The 24,785-nt window shown below is 44.2% G+C and overlaps 1 protein-coding gene across 2 annotated transcripts in view; it reads right to left on the bottom strand.

Moving 5' to 3' along the window:
• The window catches only part of MED13 (mediator complex subunit 13), a 154,180-nt gene that overhangs the window by 64,885 nt on the left and 64,510 nt on the right, over nt 1-24,785 (bottom strand). For both annotated transcript variants that reach the window (XM_069757207.1, XM_069757208.1), the window contains exons 4-10: nt 21,537-21,682; nt 21,189-21,386; nt 19,898-20,089; nt 10,037-10,199; nt 8,260-8,370; nt 5,100-5,789; nt 2,694-2,904 (exon numbers count right to left, since the gene is read on the bottom strand). In XM_069757207.1, the coding sequence (XP_069613308.1) occupies nt 2,694-2,904; nt 5,100-5,789; nt 8,260-8,370; nt 10,037-10,199; nt 19,898-20,089; nt 21,189-21,386; nt 21,537-21,682 (1,711 nt within the window). The remainder of the gene's footprint in view (nt 1-2,693; nt 2,905-5,099; nt 5,790-8,259; nt 8,371-10,036; nt 10,200-19,897; nt 20,090-21,188; nt 21,387-21,536; nt 21,683-24,785) is intronic.

Here is a 24,785-nt window from a genome sequence, read left to right as displayed (position 1 = left end):
CCTCTCTAGTGGTGCTGTCACAGGAGACTGAACAAATATCGATTTTGAGAGTGTGGTGGATATTCCTTCACATACGACTTGGACCACATTGCACTCCTCCAACACCTCCCTTTTACAGTGTGCAGAGCAATCTCCTACTTTAAACTTGTCACAAATATGTAATTTATTTTATATCCTAGTCTAAATGCTGCTGTTCCCTTAGATTTTGCAGGTTTTTTTTTTTTTTTTATTCTGCCTCGTTCTTGGTGATTCTCCATTTTTGAGATATATAGACATGTCCCACTTTTACATTTTGTAAGTCTAAACTGTTTAGCCAGGGGGTTACAATCCTCAACTGGATGCCGATGGGATGAGTTGAAGATCACATACCATCGATCGTTTACAATTTGTACAATCATTATAATAGAATTATTTAAGTCCCACTAGAAACCTTGATGGTGTAAAAATGTACACCAATATGGTTTGGAATAATTCTTAAAGCAAATCATTACTGTTAGGGCTCATGCACACTCATAGGAAAATTGTACAGCTCCTTTACTGGTAATAGAGTATTCACAGGACTCAAAATGTAAGCTCTAAAAGCAAAGTGGGTGCAATATACAGAGTCTGGTCCAAAAGCGAGATAAACTTTGCATCCCACTGTAGGAAGATGGGTACAACAGAGCGCTCCTGTACCTCTATGGATATTTGTATGTGCCCTTAAATTGCTATGGGCTAATAGGTGTATAAAATGGCAAAGTCCCGCCAAATGTCTGGCAGCCTAGGTGGCCAATCAGAATCCAAGTTCCGGTAGTCATTTCCTTTAAAACTTCATTGATACTGTATCCTGTTTTGACTGCAGCATCTAAGGGAATAAAGAGCTGAGATCCGAGTGGTCTCCAATTGTGGATAACTATCCTAAATATTGCAGATAATGCTTAAAGAAAATACACACAAAATGTTGTTTTAAAAAGACGTTCAGAAAAAAAAGTCATCACCTAGCCATTGGATAAGAACAATAATTTGTTGATTAGTGGAGAAATCCAACCACTGTGATTTGCAACGATAGAATGGGAGATCTTTATCCCATTTGAATGAAGTGGCAGCGGGCATGTGCAACCTGTATTCCATCCATTCCCTATGAGGTTGCGGATGCTGCACTTGGCATTTTCCAGAATCCCGATAGAGAATGAATTTAATGGCGTTCAAGATAAAACATCGACCAACAAATTATCACCTATCTTGTGGATATCTGATAAGTTGTCCAACTAATTTAATTTGGATCATTTTGTTTATAAGTCATAACGATTGTGCTCATACAGAGTTTAGAATTGTTACAAACAGGCGGCCATGATGACTTCACAATAAATGACATGCCACATTTAACCCCTATCTGACCTCGGACGGGATAGTACGTCCGAGGTCAGATCCCCTGCTTTGATGCAGGGCTCCGCGGTGAGCCCGTATCAAAGCTGGGACATGTCAGCTGTTTTGAACAGCTGACATGTGCCCGTAATAGGCGCGGGCAGAATCGCGATCTGCCCGCACCTATTAACTAGTTAAATGCCGCTGTCAATCGCAGACAGCGGCATTTAACTACCGCTTCCGGCCGGGCGGCCGGAAATGACGTCATCGCCGACCCCTGTCACATGATCGGGGGTCGGCGATGCGTCAGGATGGTGACCATAGATGTCCTAGAGACCTCTATGGTTACTGATGACTGGTGGCTGTGAGCGCCACCCTGTGGTCGGCGCTCACAGCACACCTCCATTTCTGCTACATAGCAGCGATCAGCAGATCACTGCTAAGTAGCAGAGCCGATCGCGTTGTGCCTGCTTCTAGCCTCCCACGGAGGCTATTGAAGCATGGCAAAAGTTTTAAAAAAAAGTTTTAAAAAAATGTGAAAAAAATAAAAAAAAATATAAAAGTTTAAATCACCCCCCTTTCGCCCCAATCAAAATAAATCAATTAAAAAAAAAAAAAATCAAATCTACACATATTTGGTATCGCCGCGCTCAGAATCGCCCGATCTATCAATTAACAAAAAAGCATTAACCTGATCGCTAAACGGCGTAGCGAGAAATAAATTCGAAACGGCAGAATTACGTTTTTTAGGTCGCCGCGACATTGCATTAAAATGCAATAACGGGCGATCAAAAGAACGTATCTGCACCAAAATGCTATCATTAAAAACGTCATCTCGGCACGCAAAAAATAAGCCCTCAACCGACCCCAGATCACGAAAAATGGAGACGCTACGAGTATCGGAAAATGGCGCAATTTTTTATTTATTTATTTTTTTTAGCAAAGTTTGGAATTTTTTTTCACCACTTAGATAAAAAATAACCTAGCCATGTTAGGTGTCTATGAACTCGTACTGACCTGGAGAATCATAATGGCAGGTCAGTTTTAGCATTTAGTGAACCTAGCAAAAAAGCCAAACAAAAAACAAGTGTGGGATTGCACTTTTTTTGCAATTTCACCGCACTTGGAATTTTTTTCCCGTTTTCTAGTACACGACATGCTAAAACCAATGATGTCGTTCAAAAGTACAACTCGTCCCGCAAAAAATAAGCCCTCACATGGCCAAATTGACGGAAAAATAAAAAAGTTATGGCTCTGGGAAGGAGGGGAGTGAAAAACGAACACGGAAAAACGAAAAATCCCAAGGTCATGAAGGGGTTAACAAGCAGACTCAACAAAGCTGAACATACCTTATGCTTCTTTCCAACATCTCTTTCATTCACCGGTCTATCCTTTTTGGCATCAGAGAATACATATTCCTCATCTCCATCCACAAAATCGTAGGGATCATGCTCTTGATCGCCATCTAATACAGCCATTGGGACGTATTCGTTCTTACTTTGATACTTGAGGAGCAATTCTTCTGAAATTTTCAATGGCTTTTTATATTGCACCATTAACCTGGATCATAGAGAAAATGAAAATATTTATAAAAAAGAAAAGAAAGTCGTTGCATAGAGAATAAAGGAAAATAATCTGGTTCTCCTCGAAGGTCTGTTTTAGTAAATAATGGATGGACCAAGTATCAGACCTGATGGCAGCATTCTTTCAGCTCCCATTTCCTTATAATAATAATCTTTATTTTTACATAGCGCTTTACAGTTTTGCACACATTATCATCACTGTCCCCGATGGGGCTCACAATCTAAATTCCCTATCAGTATGTCTTTGGAGTGTGGGAGGAAACCCACGCAAACACAGGGAGAACATACAGATGTTGTCCTTGGTGGGATTTGAACCCAGGTCTCCAGCGCTGCAGTGCTAACCACGTCAGTTTTCTCTGCTACAGATCCAGCAGTTTTCTGAATGCAGAGCTCTGTATAACCCCGCCATCACCACTGATTGGCAGATTTGTAAACTGGCTGCTTTCTACATAGGCAGAAATCAGTGAAGGGTGGCTACACAGAGCAGAACTATGGACACAACCTCTAGTGATAATCTCCTGCTAATAAAACAGTGATTTTTATTGAGACTACAACAGGCCAGTATGTGATATATTGCTGGAATCAGGGTCTCCGTGTATACAATATGCTGCTCTCCGATTACATAGCAAAAATCTGCTAGCAGATTCCTTTAAAAAGGAGCAGTTTCCTTTCAGAAAATGTTATTTGCCAGCAGCAGGTTAGTTTAAGGCTATGTGCACACGTAGGAAATGTGGTGCAGAATTTTCTGCACTAAATCTGCATTTCCTGGCAGAATCCGCAGGTGTGTTTTTTATGCGGAATTGATGCAGATTTTGTGCAGTTTTTACCACTGCAGATTTCTATAATGGAGGGGTGCAGAAACGCACAAAAGTAGTGACGTGCACTTCTTTGAAATCTGCAGCGTTTCTGCGCGGATTTTTCTGCACAGCTTTTTTTTTCATATTTATTTGCATTGTACTGTAAATCACAGTGCAGTTCTGCAGCGTTTCTGCAGCAGAAAAATCCGCTGCAGAACTGCACTAATTCTGCACTAAATCTGCATCTGGTGCACATACCCTTAAGCAACAAAACGTGCCGTCCTCGCCTTCCCCAGATCTACCAGTGAGTCTCGGCACTGTTCCCGGTGTCTGGCTTTGGCTGTGGCACTTGAGGTCACATTGATAGCCAATCTGGGAGTGGGTTTGTTTTCTCTACATGGGTACTAAGCTAATGAGATCACCAGTTCGTTGTCACCCTGTCAATGTGATGTCAGCACCACAGCCAAAGCCAGACACTGGAATCAGCGAAAAGACTCACCAGCGGACCTGAGGAAAGTGAGTAGTGCGGTTGTAATGTAGTAATGACAGGCCAGTCAGATTCCAGAGCATAAAATATGTCATATGAGCCCAGTACAGCTTGAGAAACATGTAGATTATGCTGCCCAAATGCAACTAAAGTCAGCCAAGTGTGGCCTAATCCTTAAAGAGGTTGTCCACTGCTTTTTCAATGATGACCCATCCTTAGGATAGGTAATCGATGTCGGATCGGTCAGGGTCTGACACCTGGCACCCCCGCAGATCAGCTGTCCTTGGCGTCACCGGAGGAGCTGGATAGTGGAGCTACTCCATCTTCTGGTAGTGGCCGTAGCTGGGTACTGCACATCCGCCTCCTATTCAAATCAATACAAGATGTGCAGTACCCTGCTGCGGCCACTACCAGAAGTTTGAGCAGCGCCACAACAGAGCAGTTACGGCTAGCAGCGGCTTCTGCCACCAACCAAAATAGCTGATTGGCGAGGGTGCCAACCGATCAGACACTGATTACTGTTTCATTGATGACCTTTCCTTAGAATAGGTAGTGGACAACCTCTAACGGTAGGCAAGTGTATTCGATCATAAAGCTGGGTTTACACGAGTGTATTTCACTTTCTATATAGACTGCAATGCCCGGTCTGTAGGCATGGCTCGCCAACTCCAACTTACAGCCCTATAGACACATATAAGGCAGTAAGTTTGGGTTGGGAGAGGCATGATCAGTCCAGGCATGAATTGTGGTCCATATACTGACCATGAAATACATCTGTCTCAACCCTGTCTAACCTACAGACTTTCAATGTACAACTGCGCTTACAAATGTTATCGTATATTGACCACTTACTCACATTAAATATGAAACGACATGTTTAATACTTACTCTGTAACAGAAGTGTTATTGTCCTTTCCAGCAGAACCAAAACCATCATCTCTCACTTTATCAGTTGGAAGTGATGGAGGGAGAAACTCGGATTCCTTTCTCTTCGGAACCTTATAATACTTCCAGGTGTTGTCAGTCTCCCCTTCCTCCATGTGCACGGCAGTGCCGACATAAAGTGTAGGTTCCAGGACTTCAGTAAAAGAAGGAGCAAAGGTTTGAGACATGCCATCTATTCGTTCATCTATTGCTTTAGCAGGAATTAAGGGATCTGGAGTAGGCATCTGATAAAAATGCTGACTTTGAGGGGTTGATGGATTTTTTACACTTTCACCGCCATCATCTAAAACCTCACAGGGATGAGGACTCAGTGGAGGTGGTGGAGGCGAATTGCTCATCTCATTACCATGCAATTGTGGAGTTTTTGCTACATCGCTTGGCCTGATATTTGAGAAACGCCCCCTAGTATCTTGAGAGCGTATTCCGAGTCTCTGGCTTGTAGGATCAGGTTCCATGTTCACATCATCACCAAGAGAAATACGGTGATGAAATGGAGTAAGTGGACGCTTCTGAGGCTTGTCACCTTTTTCCTGCTTCTCATTAGTTTTGTGCTTTTGAGCAGCTTGCTGCTGCGGCCCCACGGGTGTCACCTGACACGGCTGACCTGAATTTCTCTGCTTCAGATTTTTGTGCCTAAAGTCAGATTAATAAAAGAAAAAAAAGTTAGTCAACAGTAACTAGATTATATCAGATGACAATACTTTAAGTAATTTAGTGAAGGATGAGCTGTAAATGTTTTCAGAAGAATTTGGGAAAGTTATGAAATGTCTGTTCTATTCCTGACCTAAGGATCTATGCTAGGATTTTAGCTGAGGCCACAGAGCAGGACTGGTTGCAGTAGTCGAGGTGGGAGATGATGAGTATTTGCAAACTCTTAATTAAAAAAATGAGCGGATCTGGGAAATATTTTTGAGTTGCATTCGGCAGGAAGTGGAAAGTGCTTGGATATGTGGTTTGAAGGAGAGAGCAGAGTCAAGGGTTACTTGTGGGACTGGGGACCACTGACTTTGATGGACAGGTCTGTTGAGTGAGATGAGGGAAAGATAACGAATTTGGTTTTTGTCCATGTTAAGTTTTAGAAATCTAGCAGAGAAGAGAGATAAAATAGCCGACTGACATTCTGGGATTCTGGTTTGTAAGGAGGCGATATCTGGTCCAGACAAGTTGATCTGTGTGTCATCAGCATAGAGGTGATACTAAAAGCCGTGCACTCTATGAGCTGTCCCAGGCCAAAGAAGATGTAATGGGAGAAGAGCAGAGGTCCTAGGACTGAACCTTGCGGGACACCAACAGATAGGGAGCGAGGTGAGGAGGTGGTGTGTGAGTTGGAGACGCTGAATTTCCGGTCTGTTACCTATGACGAGATCCAAGATAGGGCCAAGTCTGTGAGAATCTGTAGTAAGAGGGAATGGTCCACTGTGCCGAAAGCAGAGGACAGGAGCAGGAGGACAAAGTAGTGTCTCTTGGATTCGACAGTTAGTAGGTCATTAATGACTTTAGTCAGGACAGTTCCAGTGGACGTCTTAGGAACTTTTTAATGTGGGCGAGCCAGACGAGGTTTCCAACCAAAAACACTTTAATAAAACGCATGTGATTTCTCCCCTCTTCTGAATAAATCTTATAAATCGGTTTTTATGAGCATTTTTGTTTTTCACTGGCATTTTCTAGATTTTTTTTTCTTTGCAATTCTATTCAACAACCTCTTTTAACGGCTTGACATCTGTAGATACCTAAAGTGATTAAAAGATGCTCAAAAGCATGACTCAGAAATATGAATGCTCTTTAGAGTGCTTAGAGCTTTTTCAGCTTTAGCCGTAGCATTCTCTGGGGGGGGGGGGGAGGGGGGGGGAGGGACCAAAAAAAAAAAAAAAACAACATTGGGGCCGAATCATTAACACTTTCATGCCACACAAAAAAAAAAAAAAAAAGCTGAGTTGAGATGCAAAAAAGATCTGTGGCTTGGTATTTTCACACCACTCTTAATACCAGAGGTGTCAAACTGCATTCCTCGAGGGCCGCAAACAGGTCATGTTTTCAGGATTTCCTTGTATTGCACAAGGTGCTGGAATCATTCTGTGTAGGTGATTAAATTATCACCAGTGCAATACAAGGAAATCCTGAAAACATGACCTGTTTGCGGCCCTCGAGGAATGCAGTTTGACACCTCTGCTTAATAAGCTCCACCGAAATACGCAGAGTTGGGGAGGAGCCCATCAGATTCATGAACAGTGAAGTGTTTTTGTTTGTTTTTTTAAGACAGAAATGCTACTTTTATGTAAATGAGCTCTTCCAGGCTATGGGGAGGAAGCTACCAGGAAGATAACACTGCCTCCTTGCTTCATTATCCTATCTTTCTCCTCCCACAGTCACTGTGTCCCTGTGATGTCAGGTGCACAGTCGGAAATCCTGCGTCGCCATATTGAAACTCCAGTCGCTCCTCTTCTGTGGGCTTCACTTTTGTTTTGCGCAGGCAGCGGAGAGATACTGTAACGTTTGCTCCCAGCGTTCGCCAGCATGCAGAACAGGTGCACTATTGAATTCCATGCACCCATCATGCATAGTAATTATTCCATTTGTACCTCATCCATGGGCTGGAGAACATGTTACAGTAGCTCTTTGGCGCCTGTGCAAAACAAAAGAGAAGTCAATGCCCATAGAAGAGCGGAACAATGAACAGGCGTGATAGCAGTCGGAATGCACAGGTGCAAGATTTCCAGCTGCTCACCTGACGTCACAGGGACATAGTGACGATGTGGGAGGAGAAAGATAAAATAAGGAAGCAAGGAGGCAGATAATGCCCTATAGCCTGGAAGAACTCATAAAAGAGGATTTATCAACAATGCATCCGATATGAGACACACAGGTAGAACTTTTTTCAGCATCTATAACCTGTATGCCCACATTAATAGGTCAGATTTCTCAAATGTGGAGATATTCCCTTTAATGAATTTGGCACCCCTTCTACGCCATCAAGACTGCCGTAGTGTGAGCTACGCTAGGCTTGATGGATTGACCTCATTGTGAGCACATACCCTAATGGAGGGAGATTGCCCAGGGAAACATTTCCAGATCTTGAGTTGTGAGGGATGTGAATTGTGCTTACCTTGAACAGACACAAGTTGTTCTTTGTGTAGCTTCTACAAAATCCCAGGATGTAGCTTTGTCAGATGGCTCATCGTCACACACCCCATTAGTAGTAGCAGAGAACTTCCTTCTGTTATATCAAAAAACAATTACAGTATGAACAACAACAAAAAAAAAAAAAAATTGTTATGCTCTCTCCCCATATACCAAACATATAAGGAGAGGCATTTAGTTTACAAGTAAAGTACCAACAGCTGTCTAATTACAAATACTCCTGGACAATGAATGGTTACCTGTCACATAGAAGAGTGTCAATATATCAGTCACAATGATCTGCTTTGAAGGCCATTTATAATGAAATACAAATGCAGACATGTTTCCTTGCTTTGATTATACAGGACACATAGAAACATGCACTTATAAATATCTTGCCTCATACATATGAACTACTGTCTTAAAAAGGGAACTTGTCAGCAGACTTTCCCCATATAAATACAAAACAGCAGCTTTTATCTGTCTTTCAGATCACTGCAGAAATCTGTGTATACGACTATCCAACAGATCCATGAAAACAATTTTTCTTGTGAGGACGTTATAAAGGTTAAACATGCTAGATCATATCAGAGGAGAAAAATGGGAAATCAAACTTTTTTTTTTGCAGTTGCCGTTGCAACAATGGGCACTGTAAAAACCAATCTGAATCATGTTCTCCGGGGTCTCGGCTACCCCCGGTAGCAGAGTCCCTTGAGATTTTCCAAAGCTGGGGGGCACTATAACCTTATGCCGTTAAAAAGCGGTGCTGAGCAATAAGTACCCTTAACTGCCGCTGTTAAAAGGGGCATTGGCGGTTGGGAACTTCTCATTAGTTTTTCTCCATATAAACTAAACGCCTTTTAAAAGCTTCTGCAATCTAATTCCTGGCTCCCTTGCAGATCCAGCCATACGCTAATCGGCGCTGTCTGGCCCGATGGTTGTTTTGATCTGTGCTTCAAATCTCCTCTCCCTGAAATAGGCAGCTCTCCCGTTTTGATGGACAAGGCTGATGTCTCCTACTTCATCAACCCAGCGTGGCAACTCTCGAGCCTGTACGATTGAATCACAGGCCTGCACAGGTGACCATCACAGAGTAAAGCCCTGTAATATACATACATCATTGACCACTTCACTCCAGGGTCATCAGCTTAATCTGGTTAAAGTGAAGCATACTTGCGCAGGTCTGGGCATCTACTCCACACCTTCAGATTTGCAACGTTGAGTGGATGATGTAGGAGAAATCATCAACGTACTTCAATATAGGATGGCTGGCAACTTCAGGGAGATAGAAGGCGCCGAGCACAGATCTGCAGCACCCATTGAACCATACCGTATCAATTTGCATCTGTCGTTGAAGAATTTTAAAAACCCTTTTCCAAATCTGTGCTGATGCAAAGTAGACATGTGGGAAATGTTATTAACCATTTTGCACGATGATTCTCTGATTTAAGGGCACAAAATTAAAAGTTTGAAAATTGCTAAATTTAAAAAAAAAAAAAAAAAAAGTCGCAAAATTTCAGGTTTTTTTTCCCATAAATGCAAATCATATCAAAGAAATTTTACCACTAACATGAAGTACAATATGTCATGAAAAACAATCTCAGAATCAGCGGGATCCGTTCAAGCATTCCAGAGCTATAACCTCAAAGTGACAGTGGTCAGAATTGTAAAAATTGGCCTGGTCATTAAGTACTAAAGTGGCTCTGTCACTAAGGGGTTAAAGTGTTGTAAAGCATGCATCAGGCAAACAATGCAAATCTTACTTGCTCAGTGATCGGTTCATGTTGCACTCTTGCCAAACTCTATCCACCACTTGGTTAGCCAACTTTCTTGGTATTTTACCACCATGATGGCTCGTACTATCCGAATTGAAACAATCAGACACAGAAGGAAACTTCATCCACTTCTGTGCAGATTGGACATCAACTGTGGAACATAAAAATTGTGAAAATTATTTTAATGATCAAAAAGAAACAAGAAAAAAATGTGTGTGTATATAATATTATTAATACATATATTTTAAGAATTAACTTGCATGAAAAACAATTTCAGAAAAATACTGGGGTAAATTTACCAAAACAAGAATGTTAAGCATCAGTCTATAAATGTATTTGAAAATGTGACTTCACTTCTTTAACCCCTTTCTGCCATTAGACGTACTATTCCGTCCATGTGGGGTGGGCTTTACTTCCCAAGGACGGAATAGTACGTCATAGCCGATCGGCCGCGCTCACGGGGGGAGCGCGGCCGGGTGTCAGCTGCTTATCGCAGCTGACATCCGGCACTATGTGCCAGGAGCGGTCACGGACCGCCCCCGACACGTTAACCCCCGGCACACCGCGATCAAACATGATCGCGATGTGCCGGCGGTGCAGGGAAGCATCGCGCAGGGAGGGGGCTCCCTGCGGGCTTCCCTGAGACCCCCGCAGCAACGCGATGTGATCGCGTTGCTCCGGGGGTCTCCTACCTCCCTCCCTGCATCAAGTCCCGGATCCAATATGGCCGCGGATCCGGGTCCTGCAGGGAGGGAGGTGGCTTACCAAGTGCCTGCAGAGCAGGCACTTGGTAACGCTGCAGCGCTCTGAGACAGATCGGTGATCTGTCAGAGTGCTGTGCAAACTGGCAGATCATCGATCTGTATTGTCCCCCCCTGGCACAAAGTAAAAAAAAATTTTTTTTACAAGTGTGTAAAAAAAAAAAAAAAAAAAAAATCCTAAATAATGAACAAAAAAAAAATTATTATTCCCATAAATACATTTCTTTATCTAAATTAAAAAAAAAAACAATAAAAGTACACATATTTAGTATCGCCGCGTCCGTAACGACCCGACCTATAAAACTGGCCCACTAGTTAACCCCTTCAGTAAACACCGTAAGAGAAAAAAAAAAAAAACGAGGCAAAAAACAACGCTTTATTATCATACCGCCGAACAAAAAGTGGAATAACACGCGATCAAAAAGACAGATATAAATAACCAGGGTACCGCTGAAAGCGTCATCTTGTCCCGCAAAAAATGAGCCGCCATACAGCAACATCAGCAAAAAAATAAAAAAGTTATAGTCCTCAGAATAAAGCGATGCAAAAATAATTATTTTTTCTATAAAATAGTTTTTATCGTATAAAAGCGCCAAAACATAAAAAAATGATATAAATGAGGTGTCGCTGTAATCGTACTGACCCGAAGAATAAAACGGCTTTATCAATTTTACCAAACGCGGAACGGTATAAACGCCTCCCCCAAAAGAAATTCATGAATAGCTGGTTTTTGGTAATTCTGCCTCACAAAAATCGGAATAAAAGGCGATCAAAAATTGTCACGTGCCCGAAAGTGTTACCAATAAAAACGTCAACTCGTCCCGCAAAAAACAAGACCTCACATGACTCTGTGGACTCAAATATGGAAAAATTATAGCTCTCAAAATGTGGTAACGCAAAAAATATTTTTTGCAATAGAAAGCGTCTTTCAGTGAGTGACGGCTGCCAATCATAAAAATCCGCTAAAAAATCTGCTATAAAAGTAAATCAAACCCCCCTTCATTACCCCCTTAGTTAGGGAAAAGTAAAAAAAAATTAAAAAATGTATTTATTTCCATTTTCCCATTAGGGCTAGGGTTAGGGCTAGGGTTAGGGCTAGGGTTAGGGCTAGGGTTAGGGCTAGGGCTAGGGTTAGGGCTAGGGTTAGGGCTAGGGTTAAGGTTAGGGCTAGGGCTAGGGTTAAGGCTACAGTTAGGGTTAAGGCTACAGTTAGGGTTAAGGCTACAGTTAGGGTTGGGGCTAAAGTTAGGGTTAGGGTTTGGATTACATTTGCGGTTGGGAATAGGGTTGGGATTACGGTTAGGGGTGTGTCAGGGTTAGAGGTGTGGTTAGGGTTACCGTTGGAATTAGAGTTAGGGGTGTGTTTGGATTAGGGTTTCAGTTATAATTGGGGGGTTTCCACTGTTTAGACACATTAGGGGCTCTCCAAACGCAACATGGCGTCCGATCTCAATTCCAGCCAATTCTGCGTTGAAAAAGTAAAACAGTGCTCCTTCCCTTCCGAGGTCTCCCGTGTGCCCAAACAGGAGTTTACCCCAATATATGGGGTATCAGCGTACTCAGGACAAATAGGACAACAACTTTTAGGGTCCAAGTTCTCCTGTTACCCTTGGGAAAATACAAAACTGGGGGCTAAAAGATAAGTTTTGTGGGAAAAAAAAATTTTTTTTAATTTTCACGGCTCTGCGTTATAAACTGTAGTGAAATACGTGTGGGCTCAAAGTTCTCACAACACATCTAGATAAGTTCCTTTGGGGGTCTAGTTTCCAATATGGGGTCACTTGTTGGGGGTTTCCACTGTTTAGGTACATCAGGGGCTCTGCAAACGCAATGTGACGCCTGCAGACCATTCCATCTAAGTCTGCATTCCAAATGGCGCTCCTTCCCTTCCGAGCCCTCCCATGCGCCCAAACAGTGGTTCCCCTCCACATATGGGGCATCAGCGCACTCAGGACAAATTGGACAACAAATTTTGGGGTCCAATTTCTCCTGTTACCCTCGAGAAAATACAAAACTGGGGGCTAAAAAATAATTTTGGGGGGAATTTTTCTTTTTATTTTCACGGCTCTGCGTTAGAAACTGTAGTGAAACACTTGGGGGCTCAAAGTTCTCAACACATCTAGATAAGTTCCTTGGGGGGTCTAGTTTCCAATATGGGGTCACTTGTGGGGGGTTTCTATTGTTTAGGTACATTAGGGGCTCTGCAAACGCAATGTGACGCCTGCAGACCATTCCATCTAAGTCTGTATTTCAAATGGCGCTCCTTCCCTTCCGAGCCTTCCCATGCGCCCAAACGGTGGTTCCCCCCCACATATGGGGTATCAGCGCACTCAGGACAAATTGCACAACAAATTTTGGGGTCCAATTTCTCCTGTTCCCCTCGGGAAAATACAAAACTGGGGGCTAAAAAATAATATTTGTGGGAAAAAAAATTTGTTTTATTTTTACGGCTCTGCATTATAAACTTCTGTGAAGCTCTTGGTGGGTCAAAGTGCTCACAACACATCTAGATAAGTTCCTTAGGGGGTCTACTTTCCAAAATGGTGTCACTTGTGGGGGGTTTCAATGTTTAGGCACATCAGTGGCTCTCCAAACGCAACATGGCGTCCCATCTCAATTCCAGTCAATTTTGCATTAAAAAGTCAAATGGCGCTCCTTCGCTTCCAAGCTCTGTCATGCGCCCAAACAGTGGTTTACCTCCACTTATGTGGTATCAGCGTACTCAGGACAAATTGTACAACAAGGTTTGGGGTCCATTTTCTCCTGTAACTCTTGGCAAAATAAAACAAATTGGAGCTGAAGTAAATTTTTTGTGAAAAAAAAAGTTAAATGTTCATTTTTATTTAAACATTCCAAAAATTCCTGTGAAACACCTGAAGGGTTAATAAACTTCTTGAATGTGGTTTTGAGAACCTTGAGGGGTGCAGTTTTTAGAATGGTGTCACACTTGGGTATTTTCTATCATATAGACCCCTCAAAATGACTTCAAATGAGATGTGGCCCCTAAAATAAAATGGTGTTGTAAAAATGAGAAATTGCTGGTCAACTTTTAACCCTTATAACTCCCTAACAAAAAAAAATTTTGGTTCCAAAATTGTGCTGATGTAAAGTAGACATGTGGGAAATGTTACTTATTAAGTATTTTGTGTGACATATCTCTGTGATTTAATTGCATAAAAATTCAAAGTTGGAAAATTGCAAAACTTTCAAAATTTTCCCAATATTTCCGTTTTTTTCACAAATAATCGCAAGTAATATCAAAGAAATTTTACCACTATCATGAAGTACAATATGTCACGAGAAAACAATGTCAGAATCACCGGGATCCGTTGAAGCGTTCCAGAGTTATAACCTCATAAAAAGGACAGTGGTCAGAATTGTAAAAATTGGCCCGGTCCATAACGTGCAAACCACCCTTGGGGGTAAAGGGGTTAAATCACAAGTTACGCCACCAATGTTTGACTTTTTTTGACTCCTTTATAAACTACAACCAAAACGACAAAAGAGGGATTATTGGTACTCACCGTAAAATCTTTTCTTGGAGCCTTCATTGGGGGACACCGGTAACCATGGGTGTATGCTGCTGTCGCTAGGAGGCTGACACTATGCCAAAAAAAATTGAAAATAGCTCCTCCCCAACAGTATACACCCACCGACAGGCACCAAGTACCTCAGTTAGTATAAAAGCAATAAGAGAAGCAACTAAAAAATCAACATATGTACCAACCCCACAACAAAAGGCCATAGGCCCAAAAGCAGTACAACCAGAAAGGGAAAGAGCTGTGTCCCTCAATGAAGGCTCCAAGAAAGATTTTACGGTGAGTACCAAAAATCCCTCTTTATCGCTTCATTGGGGGACACAGGTAACCATGGGACGTCCCAAAGCAGTCCCCAAAAGGGTGGGAAACAGAAGGAACTCAAAAGAAAAACAGACTTAGGTTGGCCGGTACATAACCGCCGCCTGCAGCACCTTCCTACTCAGGCCAGCATGGGTATGAACCTTGTAAAATCTAGCGAAAGTGTGCAATGCTGACCAGGTTGCAGCCTCACAATCTGTAAAGCTGAAGCCTGGTGACGAACTGCCCAGGAAGCTCTTACCACCAAGGAGGAATGAGCCTTTTGCACCGGTGGGGGCTGTTTGTCCTGGATGCAGTATGCCTTCAAAATTGCTGAAAGAATCCAACGGGCAATAGTGGACATGGAAGCTGGGAGCCCTTAACTGCGAACTTCAGAGATGACAATTATGACATCAGAGCGGCGAAAGGAAGTAGTCCTTGAAAGGTAGACTCGGGATAAACCGGGGAGGGCACAGGGAGGGAAGGACAATTCTTTCATTTATGTAAAAGGAAGAAATCACCTTAGGTAAGAAGGAAGGAACGGCCTGAATGGGCGACTCCTTGAAGAAAAGTCTTTACCTGGGAACAAGAGGCCAGCTCTTGTTGGAAAAGAATTGACAGTGCGAGAACTTGACCCTTTAAAAGTACTAAACCAGAATCAGGACTCACCTGTAGAAACCCCAGGATGGAAGGAAGAGAAAAAGAACTCTGGTGGAAGAGGGAAGAAGATCTAGACGGTCTGGAAGCCTCCAGGAAGCGTCTATGAGCATGATCAATCTGGGATTCCTTCCGCCTTTATCTTTTTAATGAAAAAAATAAGTCGGATGGAATGGTGACCACTGGATTACCAAAGCGTGGCAACCGATGGCATATTTGGATGAAAAACAAGACGCCCGCCCACTGAGAGACCCTGATGACTCAGAAATTTGGCTGCCCGATTTTCCACCCTCGGAATGTATACGGCTGTTATAGCGGGAACGTGACACACTGCCCATTGTAGAATACTTGTTACCTCAGCCATCACTTGTTTACTGCGAGTCCCCCCTTGGTGGCTTAAGTGGCGATGGCAGATTCAATTCTGCCCGGGTGGCCTGCTAGGAGGGACTGCCAGTGTCAAAGGGCAAGAAAAATCGCCCTGATCTCCAGAAGATTGATGGGGAGAGCGGCTTCTTGGACGTACCAGTGACCCTGCGCTGTGTGATGAAGGAAGACCGCACCCCAATCGAGGAGACTGGCGTCGGTGGTGACGGCCTGCCACTGGAGAGGAAAGACTTCCAGTGCGGGACTGAGGCGGATGGCGTCCACCAGGTTAGGGATTGCCTCACCTTGAGGTAGTAGAAAGGACCGGTCCAGGGAAAAAACTGTCCAATTGTCTGAGGTAGACAATAGGGGCAGCTGAAGAGGATGAGTATGGAACTGGGAAAAGGGCACTGCTTCCATGGCGGCAATCATCTTTCCCAGGACTCTCATGCAGGACCACGGGGGAAGAGGAATTGGCCGCTTTTGAAGGTGGATTCCCTGGTAGAAAGATGGAAAATTTCCTTTCGAAGGAAGACACAGGCTTGGGCCGTGTCGAACCTCATTCTTAGAAAAACCAGGCATTGAGCTGGAGTCAGGGAGGACTTCCCTCTGTTGACAGTCCAGCCCAGATGGGACGGAGTCCAAGGTGATCTGAAGGCTCAGGTCACAGTCTCGGCAGGACGGCCCCTTGATGAAAAGATCGATCAAGTAAGAGATTGTGATAAACCCCTTGGAGCGAAGGATGGCCATGACCGCTGCCATCACCCTCAAAAATACTCTGGGGGCAGAAGCCAGGCTGAATGGAAGGGCCATAAAGTATTAGTGATCCTCCTGGATCGCAAAGCGCAGGAATCCTCGATGTTGAACACAAACAGGAATGTGAAAATAAGCATCCTGAATATCTACGAAACAAAGTCATTCTCCCGATTCCATGGAGGCGATCACTGAACGTAGGGACTCCACGCTGAAATGGCAAGTCCGAACGTGATGGTTCAGTCGCTTGAGGTACAAAATCGGATGGAGATAATAGTCTTTCTTCAGTACTACGAAAAGATTGGAGTAGAAAATCTGAAAAGCGTTCGTTCCAGAGAACAGGTATGATTACTCCTGTGCGTAGAAGGGAAGAGATGGCCGGAAGAACTCCAGGAGCCTGAGACTGGAGTCTCTGTTGAATGGGACAGAAAGAAAACGTTTTCCCAAGGGAAGAAAAGTTGATTTTGAAACCGGACTCTCTGACCCAGGCATCGTCGACCACCGACAACCATATGTCCCGGAAGAGAAGAAACCAGCCTCCCACCCTGGGGATACTCCCGGGTGGGGGTGGCCCTTCACTTAGAGGAGAATGTGTTGGCACGGGACCCAAATGACTGAGGAATGACCCCTTGGTCCCAGTGGGGTGTGGGTCTGGAAGAGGGCTTCTCCCTTTCCCTTTGGGCGGAGGAACGGCCCTGGTGAGAGGAAGTCCCTGATAAACAGAAGGGCGGAAAGGAACGAAAAAACGGCAACCTCTTCCTATTGAAAAGGCACTTAGGTCTTGACTGGGGAAGAGAATTGCCTATCCAGCCGGTAGCATTCGAAATTATCTAATCCAGTTTGGACCCCAAAAAACTAGAGCCTTGAAAGGCAAGGTCAATGAGAGACTTTCAAGAGAGTGGATCGGCATTCCACGCTTTTAACCAGAGGATGCGGTGTATAGCAATGATGTTGCCGTTTGCCCTGGTGGGAAAACTGGCCGAAGCCAGCATGTCTAATCTGGTCAGCCAAATCTGCCATCTCATCTGAAAGGGCTACTGCTAGGCTACCCTGGCGAGGCATTTTTGCCCAGGCAGACATGAACTTAGTCACCTAGGTGGAGGCAAAGGTAGGACAGAGAGAAGCGACTCAATCTGCCTGTCTGTAGCGTCTTTAAAGGTACCTTTCACACATAACGATTTCGTTAACGATGTCGTTGCAACGTCACGCTTTTTGTGACGTAGCAACGATCCCGCTAACGATCTCGTTATGTGTGACAGCGACCAACGATCAGGACCCTGCTGGGAGATCGTTGGTCGTTGGGGAATGATCAGGACCTTTTTTTGGTCGCTGATCACCCGCTGTCATCGCTGGATCGGCGTGTGAGATGCCAATCCAGCGATGTGTTCACCTGTAACCAGGGTAAATATCGGGTTACTAAGCGCAGGGCCACGCTTAGTAACCCGATATTTACCCTGGTTACCATTGTACAGAAATTCTAGCTGCTTCCTTCCAGGGAAACGCTATTCATGATGTTTCCAGTGTTTATTCATAATTGCTTGAGATTCCCCATTATTGGGGAAGGATCGTGAAGGACAACTTACTCGTTTGAAGGATAAGGAGTGCTCCTGAGCAGGAGTCTCGTCCATCTGTAGGTGAAGAGTTTGGGTAATTGCTGAGATAAGGCTTCTGACCATATCCTGCATATTTGAGGTCTGGTTCGTATCGGACTCCGACTCAGACTGACTAGGAATCCACGTCCGACCCAACAACCACCTCTGAGAAGGGGTATGGGGAGAGGATAGCATCCTACCTGATGCAGAGGGCCCGGGGAAGTAGATGAGGAACTGGAAAGAGCCTACTTTGCTTTGTACCCGGTCCGTCCCTGCGATGGTCATGGACAAGTGCATGCGAGACGCCATGAGAGGCGTTCGGAGCACTGGTGGCGGCAGACAAATGTGGAAGGTGCTTCAGGACTTGGACCAGGGACTGTGAAACTTTTGTCAGATCAGAGACCAACTGTGATATAGCAATAGCCCACTCCGGAGGGAGGGGTGTGCACTCATCCCTGGCATTAGAGTGTTCCTGTGGGGCAGACATGGTGGAAGGGTTGCAGGACGGAGAGAAAAGGGAAGACTGACCACTATTTTGCAAGGGGCACAGGTGTAATAAACCGCAGTAGGCTTAGAGGGGAAATGGAAAAACTCTGCAGGGTTGGTGGAAATACTGTTGAGAATGGGCTATATATGGCTATATAGGGGGAGGGAGAGCGTAGATTCTACCCCGAGCCAGCAAAGGTCGAGGCTAGCTACGGTCAGCAGATGACTGCGAGGATAGCAGTGTACCCCTGTGGCAGAGGTCTTCAGCTAAATGCAGGTCCGACACCGAGAGCACATAAGCTATGCAGGAAAGCAGTGTCTCAGACAGAATTACATCTGCTGAGGCACAAGAACTGATGAAGCAACGGCTGAACAGCGCTACAGTCCACACGTTGCAGAGCGGTGGGCGTGACTAAGAACGCCGGCCAGGAATAAAGTAACAATCTGATTGTAGAAGGAGGTGTGGCCAGGGAGAAAGGAGAGGGGAGAGTGGGTCACTGAGTGAGAGGACGGCTGGGGGAAAATGGGAGCCGCCATGCATAACTGTGGGGATAAAATCTAACCTGCTCCCTAACAGTGGTGCTATGGCTGCGCAAAGCGGGGCCTTACAGAATTGAAGCCGCACCGCTACCCGGACCTGTCGCGCTACAAGGAGGGGATCATACATACCTGCAAGGTGAGCCCTGATCCTCAGGAACCCCTGAGTGGATGAGGGAGGGGGGAGGGGTCACTGGAATAGTAAATCCTCCATCCCGCACAGTCTCCAGACGGTGCAGGAGATGGGATCAACCCCTTACGAGAAAGGTGTGTGTGTGGGGGGGGGGGGGGAGGTGTCTTCCTCTCAGCTTTCTCCAAGGAGAGGGGTGAGGAGGAGAAAAGGCAAAGGACCGGCCACCGGGAATCACGCTGAAACACCCCTAAGGGTGACATAGGATTAGGTTCTGCCTTGCGGGCCCGACAGAGAGCAATGTGGGTGACACCACATTGCTCTTTCGGTCGCATAAGTGTGGGAAAACAGGGTGAGACATTACACCCTGTTACCCTGAAGATGAAGAACCTGAATGACAAAGGGAAAAGATTAATAAAACACAACAGGTGGCCTCCTACAGACACTAAGCTTAAACTGAGGTACTTGGTGCCTGTCGGAGGGTGTATACCGCTGGGGAGGAGCTATTTTCCTTTTTTGCATAGTGGCAGCCTCCTAGCGACAGCAGCATACACCCATGGTTACCTGTGTCTCCCAATGAAGTGATAAAGAAATGTGGTTTAACATGATATTTCCATGTCCTGGTAATAGTGTAATGAAAGCAGAAGACCCAATGACAGAAAAAAAGATCAAACTACCCCTTATGGCCTCAGACCTGTTTCAACCATATTCCATAATGTATAAGAATATTTTACTTGTTTGAACTTCTTCAGGCGAAGTTGGTGGTGTCAGGGTTACTGAAGACATGGCTGGATCTCGAGAAGAAGCAGGCACTTGAACACCTAAACATGTGTTTGAGCAATGAGTGGATCCAGATGAGCTGACTGTAGGGATGTCTGACTGAGGGACAAGCACAAAGCATGCTGGATAGACCATTCTGACTCCGGCTGCAAAGTTAAAAAAAAAACAAAACAAAAAAAAACAATTAATAAAAAACAGAAGATGATCTTCTTCATAACCTTTAACTGAAAAGACAAATCAATTGCTACACTAAAAGGCTTATAAAACTGATCACCTAAACTTAGGATAGTTCATCAACATCAGCTCGTGGCGGTCCAACGCCCAGTACCAGCAATGATCAGCAGGTTTTTTTCCCCCAAAGTAAAAATGAGCTGAGCTGCAGTTCACAGTAATATACACTATGGTTAACTGGCCTGTACTGAATCAGCTCTTTTCACTTTATCGTTAGTGTGGAAGGTTATCAGATCCCCTTACATAAGATATTGATGGCCCATTTTAAGGATTGGTCATCGATACTATAAGCCTGTATAAAACTTTTATAAGTTATCACCAAGCCACTGATTAGGCGATACACCTATTGGGACATTTACAATTAAGTGTATTTATTTAACAAACCCGTTAGATTTTTTTTTTATTATTATTTTACACACTTATATAGCGCAATTAATTCCACAGCGGTTTACAGACATCATCACTGTCCCCACTGGGGTCCATAATCTAAATTCCCTATCAGTATGTCTTTGGAGTGTGGTAGGAGACCGGAGAACATGGAGGAAACCCACACAAACATGGAGAACACACAACCTCCTCGCAGATGCAGTGCATTGTTGTCTCCACCTCTCAAGCTGGTCACTAGTGATATTCTAACAGAATTGGGTTTTTGTCAATTATGTAGATCGTACGATTTAAGGAAATTGAGCAACAAGAAAGCAGCAAAGAGAAAAAATAATAAAAGCATAATCCACGTCAATAAAATGCTATCTAAAGAGGATATCAGCAACTGAACACTTTGTTCTTGGTGTATGCAGTAACAAGCCATTCATACACCGTCCATGCCGTATGTTTTCAGAACAAACTTTAGCCGATTGCAGCAAGGTCATATGGTTTAGTCTACGATACCTCGTGTGGGAGACATACTACTAGAACACACTTTCGCTATTACTGAAACTTTCAGCTTTAAAAACACAACACAAACCTGGAAACCTTTACTGAAACAGCTTACAGTAAGACATTTTCGAGACTCACCCACTAAAACCTCCACGGCTGCCAGCGAATCGTCCTCCCAATCCATTTCCTCCTGCTTTTCCTCTGGGCTCTCTTTTAAAGTGGATGAAATGGGATAAAACTGTTTCCATTCCCCTATTAATTTCTTGGTAGAAGAATCAGACATCTTGAATGATTGCCCTGTGAGGGTTCCATTTAAGCCAAATGGGCTCAAGATAACTGGAAGAGGGAAGAGTTTATTCAAAATTTCACGTACGTAGATGAATCAAGAAAAAATAAAATGCTTTCCTGCCAGAATCATTAATACAAACTCATGCAGATTACAGCGGTGAAGTGACCGATGTCTGGTTCGGAATGACACCACCTTACCTTGAAATGGGCTACTTGACTGCTGGGCTAAGTTAAGGTGCTCCTCGCTGAGAAGGTACACTGGTTGGTGCTGGTTAATTTCTACACTTGTGCAAACATTGCTGTCCCCATGAAGAAAGAAGGTAAACGAGCAGGACAAATGCTCACTGAAACAAAAAAGAAATGGAGATTTTAAAAAGACACTGCAAAGCGGATAAACCATATATGAATTCAGCAATTCCTTCCCCTATACCTGAAGAAGAAAAAAAACAAAACAACACCGATCACTTGGATGGGTACTGCATAGATGGATAGGAACAGTCTCAGTCTGATAGTTTGCTTTCAAGGGGACACAGGTTGTATACTATGAGCAAGGAATTTGCCCCTTTTCTGGGACTTACGGGAGTATTCACACATTGGGTTTTTGCAGCTTTTTTCTCGGCTGCCAAAAACATCACTCTTCGCAGTAAAAACGCTGCATATATAACAAATGGCAGTGCTTTTCTTTTTCTAAATTTTTCAAGCATATTTCATGTGTGATTTGTCTCCAGAACATGTTAATAAAAGTTAGCTTTATTCACCAAAAATGCACCTTTTTTGAGGTTTCTCAAACACAATGAAACAATTGACTTGCTGCAGATTATAAAAATGTTTAATGATAAAGACACATACTTGGGTACATTAAAGCCCCCGTCACACACAGCGAGATCGCTAGCGAGATCGCTGCTGAGTCACAAGTTTTGTGACACAACAGCGATCTCAGTAGCGATCTCGCTATGTGTGACACGTAGCAGCGATCAGGCCCCTGCTGTGAGATCGCTGGTCGTGTCGGAATGGCCTGGGCCATTTTTTGATCGTGGAGGTCCCGCTGGGTAGCACACATCGCTGTGTTTGACACCTTACCAACGACCTCGCTGACAGGACGTCCCATTGAATCATCATAAAATAGCATCGTTCTACAGGTCGCTACAGTTCGCCGCATCGCTGCTGCGTCGTTGGGGAGATCGCACTGTGTGACATCTCACCAGCGACCACATAGCGACGCTTGAGCGATCCCTGACAGGTCGTATCGTTGTCGGAATCGCTCAAGCGTCGCTATGTGTGACGGGGCCTTTATAGTGAAAGATAACTGGAACGAACGCTCTTAAAACTGCTTATTTCATGATTATAATTCAGTGTAAACAGACAGCCGGCCACAAAACACTCCTTTATTGGCTGAAATGATTGCTTGCGCAGCTAAACAAGAAAAAAAATTATTGGTGTGTATTGACCGGTGTAAACATGAGTTGCACTGTCGAGAATAATAGCACCTTATGTGCACTGAACGCTCCCCCTCTCCCTTCCTTACCGCGGAGGTTGGAACCGCAAGTTTAACATGCCGAACTTAGGGTGCCAACCTCCGCAGTTAAGGTACCGTCACACTAAGCGACGCTGCAGCGATACCGACAACGATGTTGATCGCTGCAGCGTCGCTGTTTGGTTGCTGGAGAGCTGTCACACAGACAGCTCTCCAGCGACCAACGATCCTGAAGTCCCCGGGTAACCAGGGTAAACATTGGGTCACTAAGCGCAGGGCCGCGCTTAGTAACCCGATGTTTACCCTGGTTACCGTTGTAAATGTAAAAAAACAAACACTACATACTTACATTCCCGGTGTCTGGTCATGTCCCTCGCAGTCAGCTTCCAGCACTGACTGAGCGCCGACCGTAAAGTACAGCGGTGACGTCACTGCTGCACAGCGTGCTTTACGGCCGGCCGGCGCTCAAAGGCAGTGCGGGAAGCTGAAGGCGAGGGACATGACCAGAAACCGGGAATGTAAGTATGTAGTGTTTGGTTTTTTTACATTTACAACGGTAACCAGGGTAAACATCAAGTTACTAAGCGCGGCCATGCGCTTAGTAACCCGATGTTTACCCTGGTTACCAGTGACGACATCGCTGAATCGGCGTCACACACGCCGATTCAGCGATGTCAGCGGGAGATCCAGCGACAAAATAAAGTGCTGGACTTTCCCCAGCGACCAACGATCTCCCAGCAGGGGCCTGATCGTTGGTCGCCGTCACACAACGATTTAGTTAACGATATCGTTGCTACGTCACAAAAAGCAACGATATCGTTAACGATATCGTTATGTGTGACGGTACCCTTGGGCTATGTGCACACAATGCGGATTTCCTGCCGATCCGCAGGGGAATTTTTCCGCGCAGAAACGCTGCAGATCCGCACTGTGATTTACAGTACAATGTAAATCAATGTGAAAAAAAAGCTGTGCAGATGGTGCGGAAAAATCCACGCGGAAATGCTGCGGATTTAAAAGAAGTGCAAGTCACTTCTTTTGTGTGGATCTGCAGCGTTTCTGCACCCTTCCATGATAGAAATCCGCAGTGGCAAAAACTGCAAAAATCTGCATCAATTCTGCATAAAAACCGTATAAAATCACCGGTAAATCTGCACCTGTGGATTCTGTCAGGAGAAGCGGATTTTGTGCAGAAAATTTTGCACCCCATTCCGCAACGTGTGCACATAGCCTAACACCCCCCACCCCCCCAGATAATCTTTCCTATTTTAGAGAACACTGATATTTAAATCTAATTGACCCTTACGTAAGGGTACTTTTACCTTTATTGTATAAAAGTAATTGGTCTAAATCATCAGATAAATCCAGATGAATGATCTATTGCATCTGACTTTACATGAAAAAAAAACTAAAGATATTTTAATGTTTACTCTGCCCACTGAGCTATAACCGCAGTATAGCGAAGTCTATTCAGCTGTCATCTTACTAATATCACAGGTTGGTGTCCAATGATTACACATATGTATAGATCATGTAAGATTCACCATTCGCAACAGGTAAGGCACTTCTCCTCCACAAGTTACAGAGCATGCCTAGCACACTTCCCATAGAAATCAATGAGCACCTCTTGACCATTAATCCCAATGGTCCACAAGGCTGCTGTGAGGCATCTCTAAATGCTAAATACGTACGTACATACATACATATACAAAGTACAGACCAGAAGTTTGGACACCTCATTTAAAGATTTTTCTGTATTTTCATGCCTATGAAAATTGTATAGTCACATTGAAGGCATCAAAACTATGAATTAACACATGTGGAATTATGTACTTAACAAAAAAGTGTGAAACAACTGAAATTATGTCTTATATTCTAGGTTCTTCAAAGTAGCCACCTTTTGCTTTGATGACTGCTTTGCACACTCTTGGCATTCTCTTGATGAGCTTCAAGAGGTAGTCACCGGAAATGGT

Source organism: Ranitomeya imitator, chromosome 3, assembly GCF_032444005.1.
Source record: "Ranitomeya imitator isolate aRanImi1 chromosome 3, aRanImi1.pri, whole genome shotgun sequence".
NCBI lineage: Eukaryota > Metazoa > Chordata > Amphibia > Anura > Dendrobatidae > Ranitomeya > Ranitomeya imitator.
The sequence above is the reverse complement of the archived record's forward strand: the minus strand, read 5'-3'. Positions and strand labels throughout refer to the sequence as shown.